General features: G+C 33.2%; 2 protein-coding genes across 5 annotated transcripts in view; one reads left to right on the top strand and one right to left on the bottom strand.

Annotated features, from left to right (window-relative positions):
- Positions 1 to 25,172, top strand: part of Sox102F (transcription factor Sox102F) — a 615,532-nt gene that overhangs the window by 269,296 nt on the left and 321,064 nt on the right. The window lies entirely within an intron of this gene.
- On the bottom strand, positions 1,894 to 11,772 carry LOC111509562 (uncharacterized). Of its 3 annotated transcripts, XM_074170021.1 has the most exons (3): positions 11,633 to 11,772; positions 10,795 to 11,579; positions 10,393 to 10,661 (listed from the first exon to the last, which is right to left on the bottom strand). In XM_074170021.1, exons 2-3 carry the CDS (start codon positions 11,530 to 11,532, stop codon positions 10,617 to 10,619), a joined length of 783 nt encoding a protein of 260 aa, XP_074026122.1. In that variant the 5' UTR covers positions 11,533 to 11,579; positions 11,633 to 11,772; the 3' UTR covers positions 10,393 to 10,616. The 3 variants fall into 3 exon arrangements, 2 of the variants coding, with proteins under 2 accessions (XP_074026122.1, XP_074026121.1); XR_012464200.1 differs by lacking the exons at positions 10,393 to 10,661; positions 10,795 to 11,579 and adding an exon at positions 1,894 to 2,315; XM_074170020.1 differs by having other exon boundaries at positions 10,393 to 11,579.

Here is a 25,172-nt window from a genome sequence, read left to right as displayed (position 1 = left end):
ATAAAGCTATGCATGAAATGGGTGCTACGTCTTGTAATGTTTTCGAAAATAATGCTGATGAGGTGTCGTGTTCCTAAACTTCGAAGTACACCATTGAGGATGATATCAGGATGAATGAATCGAAGAATTTTGTAGAGAAGTGTATAATTGTGTATATAATCTTATTGTGAGGCGCTTTCGACTTTCGTCATCATCAGTGCTCACCTGATTTGTATAAAATTAATTAGCTATTGGAGATTGAGTCCATGTGGCTAGGTCAATATTTGATGAATTTTAAAATTGTGGTAGGGATGCCAATATAAAATTATTCAAATTTAAAATAATAAATTTCAATTATAATTCATTGATTACATTCAATGAAGAAACGTATGGAAATCTCTATAAGTTTACTTGAGTATTCAAGCAGTAATCATTATCAGACACTACTTTTGATATCTCCAGCTCTTCGAACACGTTCTGTCTGAGGAATTTTTTTTTGTGAATTTTATGTGGAAGCTGGAATTCCAAAAGAATTTTCTAACAATGATCACTGCGTGAATATTCAATTGAACTTATACAGAGATTTCCTTCCCTTTCATGAAATGATTGGGAATTGTAATTAAAATGTAATATTTTAAATTTGAATAGTATCATGCTGGCATCCCTACAACAATTTTAAAATTCATAGTGGATCACTCCTCATTTTGGTACCATTATTTTCAACACAACACTTGACTTGACACATTAAGTCACAAGTTGTCCTTCATACATGACATGTTGACCTAGTCACATGGCCCCAATATCCAACATGAATTTCGTTGATTATTAGGCTAATTAGTTTAATATAAATCAAATTTTACAAATATACTATATTCTCATATTTCGATATTTCCTGTTGCCTGACGAGTAAGTACTCGTCAAAAATTTTCCTAATTCATAGCCTCAAAATTCAAATTTCAGTTTTCACAAAAACGTTCTTTTCGATTAGATTATTCACTTCCCGGTGAGCACTGATAATGACGATAGTCGAAGACGCTTTGCAATAAGATTTTACAATCATACAAAATTCTTCAATTTATTCATTACAAATGAGTCTATTCGGCTTCCCAAAGTCATTCATTTTTATCAAAATGTTTATTATACGTGAAATATTATATTGATATTTTTCATATATTATACTAGCCTTAGAATTGATAATTGTCAAATTATTAGTTGAGTTATAGTTATTTTATATTGTAGTGTAACACGAAGACGGTCATACTCACATACTTCATATACTTCGAGATATCAGTAGACTTCAACTCTCAAATAATAGAACAGTGGCCGAAACAGGAGATCTACAAAAACAGAGGACCTGAATACCCTGAAAACGTCGCTTTTCTCTTCGATTTATGTTCCATTTGCGGTGCAATATGACCCAAATATTCGATAGTTATTGTACTATTCCGAGCAAAGTCAAAATCAACAAATCAATGTATGTATAAAGATCGTGAAAAAGAAAGCCCAGAAGCTTTTTTTCTAGAAACTAATCCTTCCTGAAAATGAACTCTTATCGATTCTGCTGTTCCTATTATTTCTCTTTTGATAAAAAGTCTTATTCGCATTTCAAACAGTATTTACCAAAAAGTGGTCGGAATACAACTCAATTTCACTCGTATACTTGACATTGTTTCAAAGGCGTACGATACCGGTGAAAAAATCAGTGCAAAGACACAGTAAAAATCACTTAAAAATATTTCGAAAGAGCAGCTTTTATAAAATGTTCAATTAAAACCAAGGTATTACATGCTACTCGAAAATTCATGGAAAGTTTCAGTTTTCACATCCAGATATGAAAATGGATCTGGTGAATTATTTCTGAAAGAAATGTTCTTCATGAAATATAAGATTGGAACTGGTATTGAGAAATCTGAATAAAAGCCAATGTATATAACATTTATTGAAGATATATATTATACGTACAAAATTCCAATTTATGAAGAAAAGTAGCAATATTCATCTACATCATAAGCCAGAATACAATAATTCTCATCTGGATAAGCCTCTCTGGCAAGCTCACAATATAATCCAGAACGTAATAACCGACGTAATAATGTGTACTTATCAGCGCTTTCAGAGGTGTCGGTGCAATAGTCGGTTTGTATAGCCTGGCTGCTACAAAGGCCTTAGTCTGGCCGGATTACGCTGTATGTATGCTTATCCCTCTTCCGATGCCATTGATGGCCTCAATTATTCCGGGACGTAATATCGGTAATCCATGCTGCTGTTCACACTTCGACACCTCGGGGTTATTGGAGATTCTGATATTTGATTAGAAAAGAGACGTTCGACGCCCACTAGAAAGAAAATGAATTCTATAAGAAGTGAGAGTGGATATCAGTTGGGAATGATATATTTCTGAGGCAGTTTTATTCGAAACTGAAAGGAATTAAAAATATATCAACTAAAATGAAAGATAATGATAACTAGTGAGTAATAATTCAAATTCGAAGCAATAAAAAGTAGTGAAGGGGGAATATTTGCGTAGAAGACCCACATATATTTAATATTTCTTTCTTGGAAATTACGAGTTGAAAACTCGGAAATTCGACTTCAATCTCGAAATTACGACTTCGACCTCAGTGGGTCGAAATAGCGCTTTCAGGTGTTTTTCCATAATTACGTTGTGTTTCGGCTCTAGTTTAAAACTAGTTGCCTTGCAGTCAAAGCAACATCGACGGTTGATGTCAAAGCTAGCTTTGCAAAGAACCGCCTTGGGAAGCTCCGTTTGTCTCTGATATTCGACGATTAAGTTATATGTTGGTTCCATAAATGGAGTATTCGTAGGGGAAGATATTATCGCCCTTACTCCACATTAGGACTTTGAACTCGGAATTTCGAATTTCAAAATTCAGACTTCAAATGCGAAATTACCATTTTAATATCGAAAATTTCATATCAAAGTCGAAATTTCAAGACTCAAGTCGGAATATCAATATCAATATTTCGAGTTGGAAGTCGTAATTTCGAGATTGAAGTCAAAACTTCGAGATTTGAAGTCATAATTTCCGAGAAAAAACCGATAAAAATATATGGCAAAAATATATATGGTTAGTAACTTAATGCAGATGTCATTTGAAATAATGTTATTAGAAATAATTCTGTATTTTCAAACTTCGTCAATGTTCAGATAATTTTCTGAATTCGATAGACCAGAATTTTCTCAAAATATTGGCTCATATTTTTTCACCTTGGAAAATTCCTCAATCTAATATGTAGCATTTCTCAAACAGTAGGATTTCTGTTTTTGTTACCCATACACTTTCAATAAGTTTCTGAAAACATACAGTAGGTAGTACCTTTGTACAATGGCGCGCTAATGATATACTGTTTTCTTCATTGATAATACTGACTATTATTTCCACACATTGTTATTAGTGGAACACATATCGTGAAATATTTAGTTTGTACCTAATCCAAACATTCACAACACAAATTAGAATGAAGAAAGTGGAATGGGAAAAGTAAATTCAGTGTTTATATGTTTGGAAAAAGTTATTTCTAATGGTCTTTTTCACATATTTTATCTGAAAGAAACTTCTGAGTATGATCCACTCTTCTTTTTTATAAAATAAATGACTTCATTTCTTCTTTTGGAAGTTTCGCATTTTTTTTTGTTTATAGATGGAGAAGTATAAAGCCAAAATGTTTTTTACCCATAATCATCCTACGAGTAGGGTTCAGATTTGTATCAAAAAGTTCAAAATATTTGTATGTTTTGAGGTTACCACCAATGAAATATGGATGGATCTACGATATGGTTTCCTAAAATCCCAGACCAAACAGTTGTAATATTTCACAACTGTAATTTCCAGTCTCTTTTATCATAAACTTTTTTTGCTCCTGTACATCACTGTATCACTTATGCATATGCTATTTTGTTTCATAAAATTTATTTCATAAAAAAATCTAGCTGCACCTTGTTCATTTTCTAAATAAATATTTGCTATTCTTTCTTCTATCGTACCTTTGATCCAATTCAGAAAAAGTATACAGTCTTGCATGAAATAAAATGAATACATAAAATACATAAATGAACACGTGCTTAATACTACCTACTTAGTATAGTTGCTTGTTGCATACCAACAGTGGGAAACCAATAATAGGCCTAGAATTGTTGGCAAATATTCATTACTGAATGCATGTTATCAAAATTTTAGACAATAATGAACAGAATTATTTTGACTTTTCGATACAACTCTGCATCATGAATTTAATTGACTACTCAAAATTGTATAACAATAGTCTTGAAATAATGGATTAAGACATTCTAATTTATTATAATTAGACATTCAGATGATTTACTCACAGAAATCTGACAAATTGTAGATACATTTCCTATTATAATACGATTTGTTCTCAGAAGTTTGTCATCGATAATAATATTCGGTCTTTCTTCCGTATGATTCAGTATTCACTGATTCAATTTTAACAATTCAAAAAACTTCAATGAAATAATTTTTATTTTGTATATGCGTACAGATGAATATCTGACTAACAGCGATCCAAAAAATTTGGATTTCCTGATACATTCGTGCTTAATCTTCTACATAAAACTCTGAAAGTTATTATCCCACTCGGAATCCGCTCGAAAATGTATTTTCTTTGCGAGTTTACGAGTATGTGGAAGCAAAGTTGTATTTCGTATACCTCTATATACTTGTTCATCCCTAACGGCAGAATATCCGCGGAAAATATCATCCATTAACTGAGTTTTATGAGCTGTCTGAATGAGAGAAGACATTACAAAGTTAGCCAATCTATACTTCAGTAGTTGCGAAGAGCGTGGAGCAAGAGTTGGTTAATACTTTTTATGGAGTTTATGTTCACAAGAGACGTATTTGATAATCCGCAGGCGTGGTCGAATTATGACAGTGTTTGGACAGAACTATATTTAAGTCATAATTACAGTGAACATTTGACATACTTCATCAAACTAATCATTGATCTCTAAGAGTGTTCGATTGTTACTTTAACATTCTCAAATCACCTGAAGTTACAAATTTTTTCAATATAAAGAAACAAACATAATTTAGTCATGAAAAAACTATTAACTGAAGTAGTTCCATACTTGTTTTATCATTTTATATACGAATCATAAATGAAAGGGACTTGAATACATACAACTTGCATCATGTGTTGGGTGCACTGCTGAAGTGGCACAACTGTTGTGATCAGTTATTAGAATCACATTTCATGTTCTGTGTTAGCTGTTGTCAAGTTGTCATTATTAATAATATTTCCGGCTTTTTATGTTCAATATTCTGTGATGGCATATCCACAAGTTATAAATCATTGTTAATAATGAATATCAGTCATTCCTAAAGTATTTTCAATACACAACTCATGGAAATATCTACTCACAGAAAGTGAAATGAAAACATAGAAAATTCACTATTTTCCATTTCTCCTTTTAAAAATACTTGTCTTTTTGGACCTTCACTCTATCATAAAGGTTTAACTGAAACCTCTGGCGTGGAATAAATCCAAACCAACACTATTCTCGAATACCAGAATTGCCATATTCAATATGGACGTTTCACCAACCAAGTTAGTGTCCACCTATCCTGTTCGGTCTTTCATATTAGGTTAGAATGATGTTATTTCATTTTTGGTGGTGTGTTTTATATTTGCTTGAAGGTGGTTTACAATATTTCATGGTGCATTTCATTAGTTCTAACGTCCATTGTTCAATATGATATAAAATTAAAAAGATTAACTGAAAAATAACATTCATATCAAGCAAAAAAACTGAAATTTCAATGAAATGAAATCGAAGCATCAATTGAAAATTGAACAATTAACAAGTGAACTCCGAGAGATGACTATTTATAGGTCATTCGAGTGATTTCACCTATCCCCTCTTCCCTTTCTCCGCTTCACCGGTTTTAGCAGGAGATGACTTTTTGGCGGGAGTTGGCCGTTTTCCGCTTGATTATAGGTTTCCATATACATTTCATTAGTTCGGACTTCCGTCGTCTGATGTGATATAAAATGATTTGAAATTCCTGAAAGAATAAATAAAATTAAAAACCTTATCCTTCTTCCCTCTCACCGCTTCATCGATTTTAGCGGGAGCTGATCGTTTGACGGGAGTTGGCCGTGTTCCACTTGATTATAGGTTTCCATATGTTTGGTATTTCTATGCTACCTTGGCTGAATGGACAACATATATGCGGCTTCTTTGAATTTTCTCCTAAACCAGTGTTCCTCCTTGTGGATGTTTTCAGCTTGAGACCATATGATGTTATGTTGATGAGTCTATACATGTTCTGCTATTCCTGATTTGCTGGTGTTGTTCCTCGCTGTGTGTATTTCTTGTGCTCCGCAATGCGAACTTTCAATGGCCTCTTAGTTTCACCGACTAGGATTCTCCGCACTCGCATGGTATCCGGTAAATACAATTCTTCAAATCGCAGTCCGCGTTTGGTGGCCTGGTTTTCGTGGGGCTGCTACGGATAGTGTTCCCAGATCTGAAGCAGATTCTTATGGTATACTTGGATCCAATTCTTCTCATCCTTTCCGACAATCCTCTGATGAAAGGAAGTGAAAGTACTAGTTGTTACGGTTTCTCTTCATTGTGTGGCTCTTACTGTTTTTTAGCCAAAGTCTGTTCCACCATCACTTTGAAGTAACCATTCATCAAAAATTAATTTCAAAGGAATGGTTACTCCAAAGCGATGGTGGAAGAGACTTTGCCCAGAAGACAGCAAGAGCCTCACAAGGAATAGAAGCCGTCACAACCAGTAGTTGTACTTCCCTACCTCATAGGATTGTCGGAAAAGATAGGAAGAATTGGATCCAAGCATAATATCAGAACCTGCTTCAGATTTGGGAACATTATCCCAGCCTCACGAAAACCAGGCCACCAAACGCGGACTGCGATTCCAAGAATTTATTTACCGGATACCATGCGAGTGCGGAGAATTCTCATCGGTGAAACTAAAAGGCCTTTGAAAGTCCGCATTGCCGAGCACAAGAAACACACACAGCGAGGACAAACCAGCAAATCATAACATCAAGTGGTCTCAAGTTGAAATCATCCACAAGGAGGAGCACTGGTTTATGCAACATATATGCAGCGTCAAAGACGCGTCAAAGACGCTGCATATATGTTGTCCATTTAGCCAAGCTAGCGTAGAGATACGCAACATATGGAAACCTATGATCAAGCGGAAAACGGCCAACTCTCACTAAACGGTCGGCTCCCGTTGAAACGAGTGAAGCCACGAAGGGGTAGAGGAGATAGGTGAGGGATAAATAGTTATCTCTCGGAGGAATAAGTACAGTCATTACCCGAAGACTATTGTGGATACTCACAATTGAAACCTCGTGAAGTAACTTGGCTAGAAATCTTTTAATTTTCAATTTCCATTCCATGTTGATTGTTCAATTTTCCATTGATGCTTGTATTTCATTTCTTTTGTAATTTCAGTTTTTTTGTATAATATAAATGTTATTTTTCAACTAATATTTTTAATTTTTGTGATTCCTTTTTGGCTATTAAATCATTTTATATCTAACTAGTATTATGTTGCTGTATCGCTGCTGTTCCAATGTTTTGACAAAATTAGAATCAACGAACTTAGGCGTGCGCAGCGTTATAGAACAGTGCTTTCAAAAATTTGTTCCATCGCCATCTAGTGGCGAGTTACAGAAAAAATTGATAGCCTAAAAACCTTCTCTATGAAAAATTACTTATATATGTCAAGTTTCATCACGATTGGTTGAGCGATGTAGAAGTTTATCACCAACCAACCAACAAACATCCATTTTTATATACATATATTAGACAAAGGAAACCAACTATCTTCTATATTCAAATTTGTTTTCTTGGTGCTTCTGGTGGCTTCGTCTGCTACATTCATACTGGAAGGTACCCAATGCCAATCAGAGATGTTAGAATTTTCCTGAATTTCTCCCATTCTATGTACAACGAAAGTCTCAAAACGTTTGGTCTCTGATCTCAACCAACAGAGAACTATTCTTGAATCTGACCAGAAATTTTTTTTATTGATTTCAAGTGAGTGTTCCTTCTTGATGTGTCTTGCTAAACGAGAACCCATCACCGCTGCTTGAAGTTCCAGACGTGGTAGTGTCAATGGCTTTATTGGGGAAATTTGTGTTCTCGATATTACCAAGGACTTTTTGTGATACATGCAATGTGAATTCTGAAATATATTACTGCACAAAATGTCTGCTCACTGGCATCACAAAATATATGTAACTGTAAAGAAGTATTTTGGATTATATCAAAGCTATAACATCTTGGTATTTGTTTCAAATCACTGATCCATTCTAACCATTTTTCATTCAAATCAATAGGAATTTTTTCATCCCAATTTAAACCTGCTTTTCCATACTTCTTGTATCGATATTTTCACCTTAATTACGTAATGTCCCACTAAACCTAGAGGATAATAAAGTGACATCACTACTTTCAACATATCACTTTTTGTAGGATGAATCTCACCAGTCAAAATATCTTTATTAACTTTGTGGAAATTTAATGAAAAAATTAAAACATCTTCTTTCGGCATCCACTTCATTCCTAAAACTCTCTGTGAACCGTTGTCATCCAGTATTTTATCTTTCCCCCTAAGTGACTCTGGAATTTTTTCCAAAACTTCTTTTGAATTGCAAATCCATTCTCTTAAGTGAAAACCACCTGACTCATGTATTTTTATTACCTCTTCAATGAGTTTTGTTGCTTCGGCGCTTGTAGAAATACTATCTAGGTGATCATCCATATAGTGACGTATTATAATACTTCTTCAAATTCCAATGCATTTCTGTTCTTGATGTATTGTGCAGAGAATGGAGATGAAATGGCACCAAAAATCATCACTTGCATTTCAAACATAGTTACATCTTCATTTGGATTTTCCCTCCATAAAAATCTCTGAGCAGGTCTATCTTATTTTCTTATAACCACCTGATGGAACATTTCCTCCACGTCTGCTGAAAATGATATGGGTTTTTCTCTGAATTTCCATATTATCCCTACTAGAGAGTTGAATAAATCCGGTCCTTTCAGAAGAAAATCATTTAGACTTTTACCTTCCACTTTACCGGCTGCGTCAAATACAAATCCCATTTTGTCTGGCTTATTTTCATTAACAACCCCAAACTGTGGTAAATACCATATGTTCACTGAAGGATATTCTTCTATTTTCTTCGCATATCCTTTTTCAGCATACTCTTCTATTTTCCTCTTATAAGCTTCTGCAAAACTGAAATCTTTTTCCATACGACGTTCAATATACTGTAACCTCTTGAAAGCCATATATTTACTGTCAGGTAATATTTTCACCTCTTCTTTCCAAAGTAATCCTGTTTCCCAATGGTTCTGAACTGGAATTTTCCTTGTTACTTGCTTGATTATTTCTTCTGCTCTTAAATCTTCCTGGCTGAGCACTTTTCTATTGAAGACTTTCACACCAAAAGACTCTGTGGAGAAGAAACTTTGAACTTCTTCATGCAATTGCTCTTCAAAACTCTCTTGGTGACGAATATGTAATACTATAGTATCATCTACTCTGTTTCTAAACTGACGTAGATTCCCATGTACAACCCAACCCAATTTAGTTTTAGATGAAGCTGGAGAATTCTTAGGATCCTCAATTATTTCACGACTTACAATCAATTCCCAGTTATCCTGACCAATAAGCAGTTTTGGCTGTACATTATGCATATTTTCAAAATCTACCCTCCTGAAGTGAGCTCATTTGTTTTTCATTTTCCTACCATCAATTGTTTGTAGAGGCAAATCCATATTTTTCAAAGTATATACATTTTCTACATTGAAAAAATTACTTTTATCCTTGTCAGAAATTTCGAAACTAACTTTCCTAGAATTTACTATTTTGCATGATTCTATATCTGTCTATTTTAAGCCTTAAGTTGTTTCTCCACCCTGTATATTCAAATAATTTGCTAAATCCTCATCTATCAGAGTTACTGTAGAAGCTTCATCAAATAAGGCGTGAATTTTCATCTCTTTTTCTTGAGTCCTCATTATAACGGGAGCTATTCTCAGCTAAATTTCAGAATAAAATGATTGAGAGGTATGAGCTACAATTTCCTGAGAAACGATATCACTTGATTCAACATTTTTCTCTAATGATTCATTATGAAGTATTTTCTGATGCAATTTTTCGCAATTGCTGATTCTATATTTTCTTTTGAACCGACAATTTTTGATTCTGTGGTCATTTTTCAAGCAAGAAAAACATATATCTTTTGTTTTAACAAAACTCCAATTTTCAGAAACTGGCAAGTTCAAAAATTTCGAACAATTTTCTAATGTATGTTCTTCTTTGCAAAATAAACACTTTACTGAGGAAATTCGAGAATTCTGAGAAGTTACTAAAGTGGATTTATATCTATCTTTATTTAGGATTTGATTGGAAGTCTAACCTACATTCACAATTGATTGAACATAGCTGGCAGCTTCTGCCTTTTCCCAAATCCAATTCTTGAAGTCCAAGTGTTTTGACCTCTTGCCTTTGCTGCTTTTTCTCCCCAGGACATTTGCATTGAAAATGGTAACTTCTGTAGCATTTCATCAAGTAACTGCGGACAGCTCAAATAATTCGTCATTTCCATGGCTTCAAGTGTAACAACCCAATTGGAAACCTCATCTGCAATATTATTCAAACTCTTATAGTCGTTGTTTTTAATAACTGCCAAATTCTTCGCTTTATCGACTAAACTTCTAACTATTAGGTCTGATCTACCAAATTTACTTATCAAAATGTCAATAACTGTACTCACCGATGAAGCGGACAACAGTAAACCTTCAACACACCACATATTTTCTTCACTTGACAAACCCAACATTTTTGTCGTGAAAATATACTGTTGGTAGAAACTTGGCCACTCTGTTATTTCACCGCTAAATATGGGTAAATCTTTTTCAATTGCCTGCCTTGCTAAAAGCATTTTAATTTCATGACCTGATACACTTTCATTACTTGAAATATCTAAATTAACATCATTTTTCGGTTGAACTATGTGACACTGACATTGACTATGACATGAGTGTGACATTTTTGAAGACTTTTTATCTGATTTTTCATCAGAAAATCGATCAACTCTCACTTTGTTTCTAAGCCAATCACCTACCTTTTCATAAGAATCTTGAGAAGACAATTCTTTTCTGTCTTTAAACTGCATATCATCACTTACTGCGTCATATTGTTCTTCTAATTTTGTCTGTTCTAAAGTCAACCTATCCTCTATCAGCTTTTTTTCCATTTCCATCTGCTTATTCAATAAACTTGCCAACTCTTCATCAGCTTTCAATTGCGCTTCCAACCTTTTTCTTTGATACTTAGTACTTGCTTTGGATACTACTGACTGCTCACGATGACTCTTAGTGGACTGTACATTTGATATCCTGCTTGATTGACCCAGCTTGGTAGAAGATATCTTGTTTTCACCTCGCTTAGAATCGTTATTGGGAACCTCGATCTTGGATTTCAGAGCTCGACTTTTACTTCTTGTTTCCATATTGCTTACTCCGTAGGCTCAAGGACCAGCACAATGTTTAGTTTTACCTGTAAATACGTAGTTATCCGGCTCGAAGGACCAGCACAATGTTTAGTTTTACCTGTAAATACGTAGTCAGTTATCCGGTCGAAACGCCAGCACAATGTTTAGCTTTTTTTTCTGATGGAGAAATTAGGAAAAAAAGATATTTTTAACTTTTTTCAAGGAACTTTTATTTTCGCTTGACACTTTCTTGTTATCAACAACTTATCTAAATGTGAAAATAACAAAAAACCCAAACTTGATATGAATTTCACATAACAACATAATAATATCTAATACAGAGTATTTCAAAACTTAACAATATCAAGCAATGGAAGTCCGAACGGATGAAATTCACCAAGAACAAGACAAGACCATGAAATATTTCGATTTCACAAAAAGTTGTTCATAACAACTTCGAAAGATGACAAATATGATGTCATTCCAGTTAGACAATGAGAGTGTGAATGATTTCTCAGTAAAAATATGGATGCATCTTATAAGATTCAATTCACAAACAAAACTCAAAATTTTTTGAGGTCACTAAATAGGGGATTTATAAAAATACTTTGAGTCACAAAAAAAATTATTACAGATCATTATATTCATGTTATTCCATTCGGCATGAATCGAATATTTTGAATTTCTTTTTTCATTTCGTTTTGGACCCAACTTATTCACCAAAAATCGTTCACTTCATTTGTACTCTAATTTGACCCGTAAGTAGTCTACCTGTCATCAGGCCAAAGAAAGAAATCTGCCATGGTAGATATATATTAGAAGTTTTAGAAAATTATTGATCTATCTAACGAGTCTTATTTACTTCGTCTCACTCACGCACAAACAATCACTTGATTCTGTGAGTATACATGTTTATTATTCTATATTTATTGATCGTAATAATTGTTCCATTTGGAATGAATAATAATAATTATCATGTTTATTCGCTAAGAAAAAAAATACAAATTAGTGTATATGATTGAGGTAATGTAAGTACATAAAATAACTCTAAAGTTATATTATTGTTATATTATTATGTTATATTATTATTAATATTATATTATTGATTACGTTATATTATTATTATCACCTCGTTTGGTTCATATCATTGTCCGACAGGGTTTCATGCGATTTTCTATAGATATAACGTAAACTTCATAAAAAATCTGGTTATTTTCTGAATTGGTTTGGAAAAATTAACAATCCCACTTCTAGCACTTCTCCGCTCACTGGAATTGTTTACATATTTTGTTGTTCGTCAATCGATTTAGCCAACAATTTACCGATACTCAGATATGTTGTTGAAAAAGTTCCAATTTTTTGAGTCACAGCAACTCTTGTATTGAAGGTGGAAAACTCTACTACCAGGCTCGATATTCAAACCCACATAAGGGCAATCATTCAAATATATTATACAAAATGTGAATATCGTAATGGCTTTCGAAAATTGTTCGGACTCTGCTCTGGGCCATCTTCCCATTAGGTATATTTTTTTATTACTCCAGTTTAACAATTCAAGCAGACAAGTTGATCCTCAATAATGGTTATTTCATAATAAAATTTATGTCTTATTTCACATGTTTACTACTTCTAACTTATCCTTAAAAATGTCTTGGGGCTTTGTCCAAAAGTTCATTATCGTAATTTACACGCTTCACGCTGTCATTAATTACGACGCTGTCTAAAAAGTAGAAGAGGATGGTTATGTGTTAGATCTCATGAATTCGCACACCTTACGGGTTTTTCAACCGCTTGACGAAAAAACAATATTTCTTGTTTGTTTCTTCTTGAAAGAGTTTTGCACTTTTTCAGAAAAACAGGTTAGGCAACAATTTTTTTTCTACAATAAATTCATAATGAGAATCTGTAAAAATAAATGAAGGTACTCTAGACCAGTAGCGTATCTACCATAATTACAGCTCCTGCATATGAAGTATAACAAGAATGGTGTTTACTATAATTTGATGTGTTGAAATACTTCACAATTACCGCAAAGAAAATTATTCTTAGTAAATTGCTATAGGTTTGCGTGCAGAGAATAATTCAAAAACAATAAATAGAGCGATACTTGACGATGAAATTTTTGAAATCAGATAATATCAAAAGTGAAAGTTAGGCTTGAAGCTACCACAAATCAACACGAAAAAAATATTATTTTATGAATAGAAACATTTCGAAAATTTATTTTCCAATTAATAATATTTCAATAAATCCTATATTTTGAATATATGTTATTCCAAATACAATATTTCTTGGTAATCTGGTAATCTCTTTTCAGATCGAGAATATCGGCGGTTGTTTCTGAAATATTCATCATGTGTTTCCCTACGTTTGTCTCCGAAAAAACATCATCAATATTTATGTAGTCTCAGAAAGGTAGAAACAAATATCAATGGTATATCAAGTCCATACATCTTTTGAAAATTTGTAAATAGAAGTGAACACTCGTGCATTCCAGGGATTTTATAGGGACACGTCTAATTTTCATGGACTATAAATGTTTATTTCTGATGTTTTCTGGCAGACAAAAATAGTGGAGAAAAAAAAAATTACTTGAGAACTGAAATAAATTGATTTGTTCAACGTGAGTCATGAATCAACATAATATTAATGATTGTCAAATTCACTGTCAAGTACGTAAATAATGATCCAATTCTTGTGAATCCGTGAGGGGAAAACAATGAATGTTTCTAATGACCAGATAGTTGATATACTTTTTGTATATGCAAGATTTTTTTAAATACTTCTGGATTTGTAGCTTTGTATGGGGAATTGTACCCTGAGACAAGCAGCCTTTCGAAATATATTTTCAACGCATTGAGAGGAGTTTACGGAATCATGCTTCATTTGAAAAACTCTCGAGTATAAGAGTTCTACAGTAACTTAAAGAAGTGGCGATACTGAATTTGGCGTTTTGGGTAACTTCAAGAGAAATTATCATTAGTATTCATTTATATTTATTTACTAACTTTGTCAACAAGATTTTTTCTTTGGACAATAAAGTATATATAATTGAAAAAAAAGTTATAAAGTGATATTCATTCGAAAAATTTAAAACAAAGAAGTATCTTTGAGGGAGATTGCACATCATTGTGCTATATTATCGACTACGTCAGTTCGTAAATTTTTGAGGAGAAATAAATTTCGAGCCTTCAAAGTCAGAAAAACCTTATGATATTTTCCGAACACATAGTCATGAAAGAAACCGTAAGAGATACAAGGTCGGTTGAAGTTGAGCTTGTTCAAATGATATTTTAAAACTTACTAATCAAACGGTTATGGTGATACATCAGTGAAGTTGTGGTAATAAAAGCGAATATAAACCAGGTAATTCTTTTTTTATGGTCCATATAAAAAAATTAAATCGATGATTGTTTCTCAGAGACTAAATGTTGAATTAAAATCTGTAATCGCCATCTTGTTCAACTTCAAAAGTGGCAATCAGAAAATGTTTTCCTGATTCAATAGACTTCCTATCTGTTTTGTTTGGTTCCTGATTTTTCTATGTTGACTCTTCTTATTTTGTACACACAGTAGACCTAACATTTAGTTATTGGTTAATATACTGGTTAATAAAAATTGGGATATTAGAGCCCATACGAGATCACACATCAGTCAGCACTGATTCAATTTTCTGTAGAGCTAATCAGTGGTACTAGGACGGACATGATTGCAACGTTTCAACTCATTCTGTCCTGAGTAAAGCAACCCTGAGTAGATGATAACGATGATGATGATGGGATCGACAGAAAATATCACGGAATTGTCCCAAACCATGAAAAAGTAGAAAAAAAAGACTGGATAAATTTTTTTGCTACCTACATCCTGAGTGGCAGAGAAACTTTCAATAAATACTTTTCCATATGTGTCATAATCTGATACATACCAATTTGCAATGCGACGCTTCGTTCGTAAGATGTCAACACCAACTTTATTTTTTCACACACTGAGCTCTAGTTTTTTCATCAATTTTTGTAGCCACTGTAATGACAAATTCAACTGTGTATTACAATACATAGTGTTCTTCAACGTTTGACGAAAAAACATCATCAATGATGTTGTGTTGTCTCAAAAACGTAGAAACCAATATCTTAGCGTGAACACTTCTGAAATCAATTAAACTCTCATCTATTATTTTCTCAGAATGAACCAGTTTGCTCATATTTTTCTTTCGTTCCAGGTAAGTGACAACTTGGAGCGATGAGGATGAAAAACAAGATGATGATCAAAACTATAAGAAATCCTCCTGAGATTCAACAATTTTTTAAACTGCGTGAGTCATTGTTAAAAATATGCTATTGACGTCATTGTCACATATTTTCATTATTCAAATGGTTTCTCGACGTCGATAGTTTAATATTTTCCCAGATATAACTCAAAATTAACAACGCATTTCGAAATTCTGTCATCGACGATTATTGTGGAATGGCTTTGTCGTTAACAAAATTTATGCGACGTTAAACAATGAATGAAATAATTCAAAGCATTTCCTAATAATAAAAACGTTTCAGCAGCAGCACAGAATCGTATAAGATTACCACATTATGCTAATGCCTGTAATTAACGTACTTTCGAAAGAATGTGAAATAATGACTATTTATCAACAAGAAAATTTGAATATCCCAAACAAGAACATACCTGCTCATTAAGTGATTTTCGAGATTATGCTTTATGTTTAAAACTTAGGTTTGTTATAGAAACAAAAATTGCTCAATCGATTTATCCGCTCGAATAGAACAATGAACTGTTATTATTGAGCATATATACAGTAATCTCTGTCATTAGCTTGTTCTGTTATAACTACCGGATTACCCATAATTGTTTTTCCATTATGATTTTTATGACGAAAGTTTCTCATTTCTCATACAATCAGTACTTAACCGATCACATGATTTAATTGTGAATTTTTCCAAACTCCTTCGTTATTTACAAGGGCATTCCAATTGAATATTTCAATGAATCGATGTTGAAGTTGAAGTAAAAGACAGGTTTTGAGGCGGATAAGTATTTTTTGTAAGTCAATAGCAATTATAACTAATAATGAAAGTTCAAAAATTTTATCGATATCAACATTGATAAAGTATAACAACTCTTTCAATAAAAAAAACACTACTACATTGAAACATGAGTTATATGAATATTCTTGTTAATCGAAGGGAAAAATAGAATGTACATTCAGAATCGTTGTATTCATATCTAAAGATTAGTTAGTACAGTATGTGTAAATTCAGCAATGCATCAATACGTCAATCTAAATCATATAATACAGGCAAGAATGACCTGAAACAGTTGAAACTGACTGAACAGAGGTCACAATTTCAACTGATTCCATTTGGCTGACAAAATTATCAACAATCAATTAAATGTAGAAAACTAAGTACAACAATGGTCTAACGTGGTACAACGCTCCTATATTTTTTATCTACTTTAGGTGTTATCCATGGTGCTGTACAACTAACACTATGTTGGACTCAACTGTCATTGAAGTAGGTATGGGTTGTTCACGTTAAGAAGAGAATGACGCACAAGATGGCAATTTACGGCGTTGCCAACATGTGCACTATTTCGAACTTTAAATTTTTTTTGTACTGTTGATATGTTTTATTGCTATTATCCTCACTTACTTTCAATATTTGTTGGGACTATTTCGACAATGATTCAGGCATATTGAATATACGCAGGTCTCATCAAACGAAATTATTAGTTATGAAAAGAAAAGAAAAACTGACAGTTTTCGAGTTTTTTTTCGATTCGGCAACGTCTGAAATTTTGGTATCATTCGAGCAACTTACTAATTGAAATGTTACTAGTTTCATTGCTGTTGAACGCATTTCAGTGGAAATTTTAACGTTGTTATGTTGGATATACAAAATTACCAAAAATGACGTCATTATCTTCTTAACGTGAAAAGTCCATACTAGCCTGAGTAAGATCCGGCAAAGTCATCACCTCTCGCGAAATCACTATCTATAGGATAGACAGAAGATTCAATTCACGAATGATAAATATGGACGAGGCTCTTCAAGGTGATTAGTTCTAAAGCCAAAGTTCAACATCGACCACAGAACGAGATTTGTCCTCTTTTTTTTCTGCACCTTCCACTGCAAAGGCAATTAGTTGAAATCAGCACCGATCACAGTGTCTCTCTAAGATATTTCAATATGCGTATTTGAACAGACTGAACGTTTATTTGAATGAGAACAACATTATAATCAAAAACCAATATGGTTTTCAGAATTCAAAGTCATCATCCGATGCGATTCATTCTTCATATGCGAACGTCTTGGATTCAATTAGCAGAGGCGAGTGCCCTATCGGGGTCTTCCGTAACCTCAGTAAGGCATTCGATTGTGTTTTTTGATCACGAAAATCTTTACACAAAACTTCATAATATTGGCATACAAGAAAATGCACTTAATTGGCTGAAAACGTTTGTCTCAACACGGAAGCAATATGTCAGTATCATCAATGATAATAATAATGTGAGAAAATTATATATATATCCAATTATGTGGATATTAATGTTGGTGTCCTACAGGGATCAGTTTTAGGCCCGATAATTTTTTATTATATGTAAATAATATGGAATCCATCTCTACATATGCTCATTTTACACTATATGCAGATAACTCATCACTTGTTATATCAGATAAAATAGATCAAAATCTACAAACCAGAAGTAACTTGATCCTTCAAAAATTAAACACCTGGTTCAAGGAAAATTCCCTACATTTGAATACCATACCAATTGATGCGGGAGGCAATAAAGTCCACAAACACACGTATAATCTCAACAGAAAAGAAGAAGCTGTGAACCTCAACGAAATATGGAATTCCATTATAAGAAGTTCAAAAATATCAAATAACATGACGGCAGGTAGAAAAAGGTCAACGAATGTTATTGAGAATTCACCAAATCCAGGTTTTACATGAATGAATATAAACAGGCTCTATGTGATTTACGTCAGCCAGATACAGGCAATAGAACACCAAACTACCTGAAGAGTCAAAATAAATACGCGTTACGCAGTTGTAATATTCAGTCATCGGAGATATTAACTCAGGATGTATAAATCTCTGAGGTAGCTAGTCATCCTCGCCAGCGAACCGTCAGAAAGAAATTCCCAAAAATCCACGACTTCAAATCCATTTTATATATTTACGCTTAAAAATCTAACCTCTAATCATTCACCTCGATGAAATATGTATCGTAATTTCAGTAGGTGATTTCAAATAAATAATTGGAATTGGAAAGCCAAGGCAATATTGTCTTAGAAACTTTAAAATAATGCTTATAATTTTGAAACAAAGTACCGCCATTCTACTTTCATTTCACAAGTTGAGTGCAAAATTATTTCATATAATCGGTACAAGCAATCATTAAAAAAAAATTTCATCTTACAAATGGATACTAAATATTCATAACAAGTTTTTCGGATTTTCATATCTCATTAATTTTATTCGATGACTAATGTGGCAGGTGAGTTTAATCTTCAGCCATTACATTATAAAACAGCAGTCAGTCATTTCAATTTTGAATTTATTACGCTATGACAAGTTGTGTGAAAGTATAAACATTCCAATAAATCCAAATCAGAATGAGATTTGGTGTGTCAAGTGTGCCTCGTCAAGATTAATGAATAATTCGATTCAAAAAAGCGATTTTTACATATTCAATTTAGTCCGATGGGATTGATAGCTGCTCTTCAAACTTTCAATTCATATAGATCGAAAAGTTCAAGGGAGTTTCTCCTTGGAAATAAAATTGACCAATTTTGCAGAAAATGTATAACAAATTGAAAAAATAATAACTCATTCTGTTTTCCCTATGGCAGTGGATGCTGATTCGATTATAATTTGGGTGAGTTTCTCCACCAAAGTATTCACGTCATTATCGAACTTTGGGGAAGAAATATTTGATAACTTGGATTCAATGAGATTCTCATATTGAGTCCATTTGTCATCATGTCAGCTCTTTAGTTTTCATGTGGGATGATATATTGGTGTCTGAATGAGGTAAGTGGGATATTTATGATTTTATGGAATGATTGTTTGAAGGTGGTTGACAATGTTTCATTTCATCAGTTCGGACTTCCATTGTCTAATATGATATAAGTTGATTTGAAATCCCTGAAGATTTTCTGAAAAAAACAATTTTATTAAGCAAAAAACAGAAATTACAATGAAAGAACATACAAGCAACAACCAAAAAAAGAAAAAAAAATTGAACTATTAACACGACCTGGAAAATTAAAAAAATCATCCACAAGGAGAAACACTGGTTTAGGATAAAATTCAAAGAAGACGCATATATGTTGTCCTATCAACGCATTTAGCTAAGCTAGGGTAAAGATACGTAACATATGGAAACCTCTAATCAAGCGGAACACGACCAACTCCCGTAACATATGAAAACCTCTAATCAAGTGGAACACTACCAACAATGAAGCGGAGATAGGGAAGAGGTCGAGTTATCACCCGAAGACGATTGAGGATACTGACAATCGAAACGTCGTGAAGTAACTTTGTTTGGAATCGTTTTCATATTATATTTTCAATTTTCATTTCTTGTTAATTTTTTTTTTTTCAGCTCGTTTTAATAGTTCAATATTTTTGTTTTTTTTTTGGTTGTTGCTTGTATGTTATTTCATTATAATTTCAGTTTTTTGCCTAATAAAATTGTTTTTCAGCTAATCTTTTTAATTTTTCACAAATTCTTTCAGGGATTTCAAGTCAATGTATATCATATCAGACAATGGAAGTCCGAACTGATGAAATTTATGGAATGGGTTGTGAGATTTAATTTTTCATGTATGAACAGTCTTGAACAGTCTTCCTGAAAGCATATTACTATGGGGTGCATTTATTAGAAGTTGAAATATTTTCAGGTGGGAAAATACTCCGTTTATGTTCCAAGAATAAATGGTGGTACTAAGAAAAAATAATAGAAAAAAGGAGGTCAGAAACTTCAGTAAGTTTCTTGTGAGATGTCTCTATGAGTCTCCAAAAGGTAAAGGTTTGGATTTGTTTCGAGTTCGTTATTCAATTGTTCATCAACTTTCTCTTAAATTTCGTGATACGAGCCTCAATACTTCATTCGATCAGAGATGGATATATTTTTATTAATAATACTCACGAGGAAATGCACATTGTCAGTATATTAACGTGCTTGGATCGGATGACCCATATGTATTTTCCAAAAAACTGACTATTTGATTGAAGTCTAGAGGAAAGTGATGAATATAGGAATGCAACTGAATTTGCGAAGACGGCTGGATAAACTCGAGCTGAGCGGCTGGGTTGGGGGTCGATATTCGAGATCGTTGGGCCAGCTACCTCTGATATTGAACGTTTTTGTGCTGTATTGGTGATTTCTGTTGATATTACGATAGGTTCATTTTCCCTTTGGTATTTGGTTCTAGCAATGGCAGGTATCTCATCTTTTTTACATTTGAAGCAGATTAACTTGTTTTCTGATAGAAATATACAATATGGAGTGTTTTCGAAAGGAATGACAAATGATTCTGGGAAGATAGAGGTGTTGAATTTAACGTAGACTTGCCTACGGAAACTTAATATATGGCTGAACTTCAGTTGTGAAATGCCGATAGGGGACATAAGGTTCAAATATGAGTCTTCAAGGCTATTTTCAATTATGGTGTGAGGAACTGACGGGCTTCCATTCGATACGATCAATCGAGTTGCGGGAGTTATTAACCTCCAAGCTTTCAGTATTTGTTGAAAATATCTGCAACTGTAAGACTGGAAAAGTATATGCACATTTGATTCCGCCAAGAGTGGTACATATCAGAAATATGCGACGGACTGTGGCTGCTCAATATTTTAAGGTTCAACTCAGCATACCTCGAACTTAACTGTTCAATAACTCTTTCATCTGAAGAAGTGCGCTTATATGAAATAAATGTCATAATAAGGTTTTTCCAAATGGATTTAATCTCCAGGGATTCAAATCCAATGTGAATTGCTACTTTCGCACAGGCATCGCTCTTATAGTGCCTCAAGGATTTTTCTGTAGTGCTTGTGTTTTGTCCTCAAAATTAAAAAAACGGTAGAGCGCTAACGATAGTTACTTTTGCAGTATGTTCATTTTTTTATAATGTTATTTGATGTGATCTCGATATGAACTCACAAACGTTCTAATATGGGAATATGCTTACTAGTTCTCTTTAGGGTTTTGAGACTATTGAGATGCGCAGTTCTGGGTAAATGAACATCAATAGAACCGTGAAAGGCATCCCATAAGTCTTTGTTTAACAGCTGTAAAAAACTTCACGCGGTGATATTCCTCTCAAAAAAAGAACCAGTATTTCGCTCGTTCGGTATCCTGACACTGATTTTTTAAGAATACTGTTTTTTTTTCAATTTATTACTGTGATTACAAAAGTCCGTTTGTAGTGAAAGTTGCTCCTTTCAAAGCAAGTATATTTCTTACCATACCTATATTTCCAAACGTTTTTTTATCGTCTTCTGGCAATGTGTGTGAAACCAAATTTTTGATATTGTTTATCTTAAGACATCAACGAATAGTTTTCCAGGTACATCCAAATAGAAATAACATTACGTGAACAGATTAGGATTATTTCAAAAATTATTCGAAATTATTTGACAATTGAGATTTTTTCATTGGACACGATCTTTTTTCTTAGGGCAATATTTATTAATGCCACAGTTTCATAGATTTAAAAAAAGATATTCATTCTACCGCAGATAATTTTATCAGGAAGATCTGTATGTGTTTCATATCACCTGGCATTTCTATCATCATCTTTCCCATGAATTATAAATTCATTTTTTTTTCACAGTTGATTCTCTAGTCATGGCACGTTATAATTGAAGAAGTGGGTTGAAATCGGCTGATGAATGTAATTTACACAGAGGTGTTTCCAGTCGAAACAAATCACACTAGGTATAAATGAATTAATATAGATATTTTCACAATCCATCACCGTATCTTTTATGTTTCCCTGTATTACTTTTCCCATTATGGTAGTCGATTTGGATTTCCTTTTTTATTCATTTGTGTATGCGGAAGTTCAGATAATGGAGTTATAAATTTCAAGAAATAATGATTACAAATTCAATCCGTAATCATAAATTGTCCGGTTGATACAAAGGAAAATTTAATGATTGCCAATGAATTTCGCACCAGTTCATAACACAAAATTGCATAATCTTTCAATTATGGCGAAACTTATTGGATTCATGAAATATTCACATACTTCTAATATTATTCATACATATAAAGTACAAATTTCATATGGTAAAATATGCAGCAGGTTGTTATTAACACTGGAGTACCTGCTGTCTGCCACTAGTTAGCAATTAATAACGATAAATAACAATAAACTATCGACAACAGAATTAATACAGCTAAACTGTTTCCGAGATCCATTTAAGGCTCTGTAATCTCCTCGTTCCTTATTGGCAGTACATCTTCAATTCTCGTTTGTTCTTGCTATTACTACAACCACAAGATATATAGTGACTAGTTATAGTTTTTGTCAGTCCATTTGAATATTCTGGGCAAGGCCTAATGATACTGGTAGAAACTACTCCAGGAATTTCATCAAATGTATGGAGATTTGAGATAATCAATACCATCAACGTCCGAACATAACTCTAAGCGATTACAAAGAATACCGACTACGAGACGAAGACTCTGATCACATTTCTGGTCGAGAAAAATGACTTACTGAAATGAGCAGGTGGTAGTGATTCCAAGTTCAAACTTCACTTGTTAGACGAGGAAACATTGATTCATTCATAAAGAATTGGGATTGATGAGGGTATTTCATTATTTTATGAGCTTAGTTGTATCCTGAAATGATTAAACAAGTAAGTGCTTCAAATGATTCAATACTAACTAATGAAAAGAGATAACAAATGAATTTTATTCCTTTTTCTCAGATATTAGCTTGATGTTATCAAAAAAATTTGAAACCAAACTGAATAACTTTCGATCTTTTTATAAATTTTGTTCCTAAAGCCTGCTCCAGGAGAAGAAAAAGACAGAAATCATATTGTCTTTGAAAATTAATTTACCAAAAATTCAATGAGTAATTCTGTATCAATAAATATAATAGAAAAAGTTTTGCCTGTACCTGAGTACCTGAAAAAATATATTCTTGAATCAATTGCTCTCATAAATTTTGTTTGGAGGAGTGCCTAGAAGATGACAGTACGACCAGCTGTCGAAAGTGCTCGCAGATAATTAATAGAAGATATAGAGCTTCAAATCCTTTTTGTAAAATTCAATATTAAAATACTGAAAATAAAAGAAAATTAGTTGCATCATTCAATATATATATAAATATATATATATATATATATATATATATATATATATATATATATATATATATATATATATATATATATATAGATATTTTATCGAGTGTGTATGATACAAATCAAGAATGAAATATTCCGTGGACACAACACTCAAAAAATAGGGGCAAACCGCGGACACGTGTTTCTGGCTATTGGCCTCATCAGCGCGGTGCAGCCAAGTGTAAAGATGGGCAACACTTGTTTGCCGAAAGCAGGAAACAACACATACGCACGGAGTCAACAACAGAAGCCAACCGCACATTTGTGGTTCCAGTTAGAAGACCTAGAATTCCTAGGCTACATCTAACATGACCACGCAGGTAGCTATAGCTGCCTACGTGGAATTATTTTCCAGCAGCTTGACTACTGCATTAACCTTTCTAGATTTTATACATATATATATATACATATATATATATATATATATATATATATATATATATATATATATATATATATATATATATTTGCCTCCCATTTCTGATTTTTTCAGAAATTTTCTTGATTTCATGTGAGTGAAAACTCAAGTGCCTTCTCAAATGACATTCAGACAATATTTTCACAACATTTCATTTCTGAAGAACAATCAATTTGCTAAACGTCATCTAAAACATTATTTATTCAATTGCTAGCAATCCATCTCAATAACAACCTCCGTTAGTTATTATGAAGAAAAACGGGCTGATGGCGTAAAAGAAAGGGGGTGTTATAGGTTTCAACACAACAACTGATGTCACTTGGAAGACGGATCACCCATTATTCTGGTATGAGGGTCCCATTGTCAGCGATGCCGCGAATAAATGACAACAAGTCCACCTCATCTATCATGCTAATAATACCGAAACGTACGCATATAAAAGGCTAATCATGGACCGTGTCAAATTCGGTATAATCACTTAAATCGTCGACAGTTCCCTGAAACAATTTGCAGGGTAAATTGAATTACTAATGCAATATTTGAGTACACAAAAACAGTTTTATATTATAACAAGTGTACTGAATGTATTTCAGTGAACGGTGTTCAACCATGCAGTTCAGAAATATATCAAAAAAATGTATACGCATTGCAACCGTTACGTCAAAAAAATATTTTAAGGATATTTAAAGTATGTTTAAAAAATCAGTTTAAAATCTGTTTTTCCGTAAATCAGCTGTCGCCCCCATACAAACGACAACTCTCAGAAGTTGAGAAACTTGTGCGTGGTAAGGACTAACGACGTCTTACCTTTTAACGTGTGATTCCTAACTTCCTAATGAGATGTCAAAGT

This window comes from Leptinotarsa decemlineata, unplaced genomic scaffold (genome assembly GCF_025532065.1).
Source record: "Leptinotarsa decemlineata unplaced genomic scaffold, Ldec_3_MD MMD2_P_RNA_scaffold_6, whole genome shotgun sequence".
Lineage (NCBI taxonomy): Eukaryota > Metazoa > Arthropoda > Insecta > Coleoptera > Chrysomelidae > Leptinotarsa > Leptinotarsa decemlineata.
The sequence above is the reverse complement of the archived record's forward strand: the minus strand, read 5'-3'. Positions and strand labels throughout refer to the sequence as shown.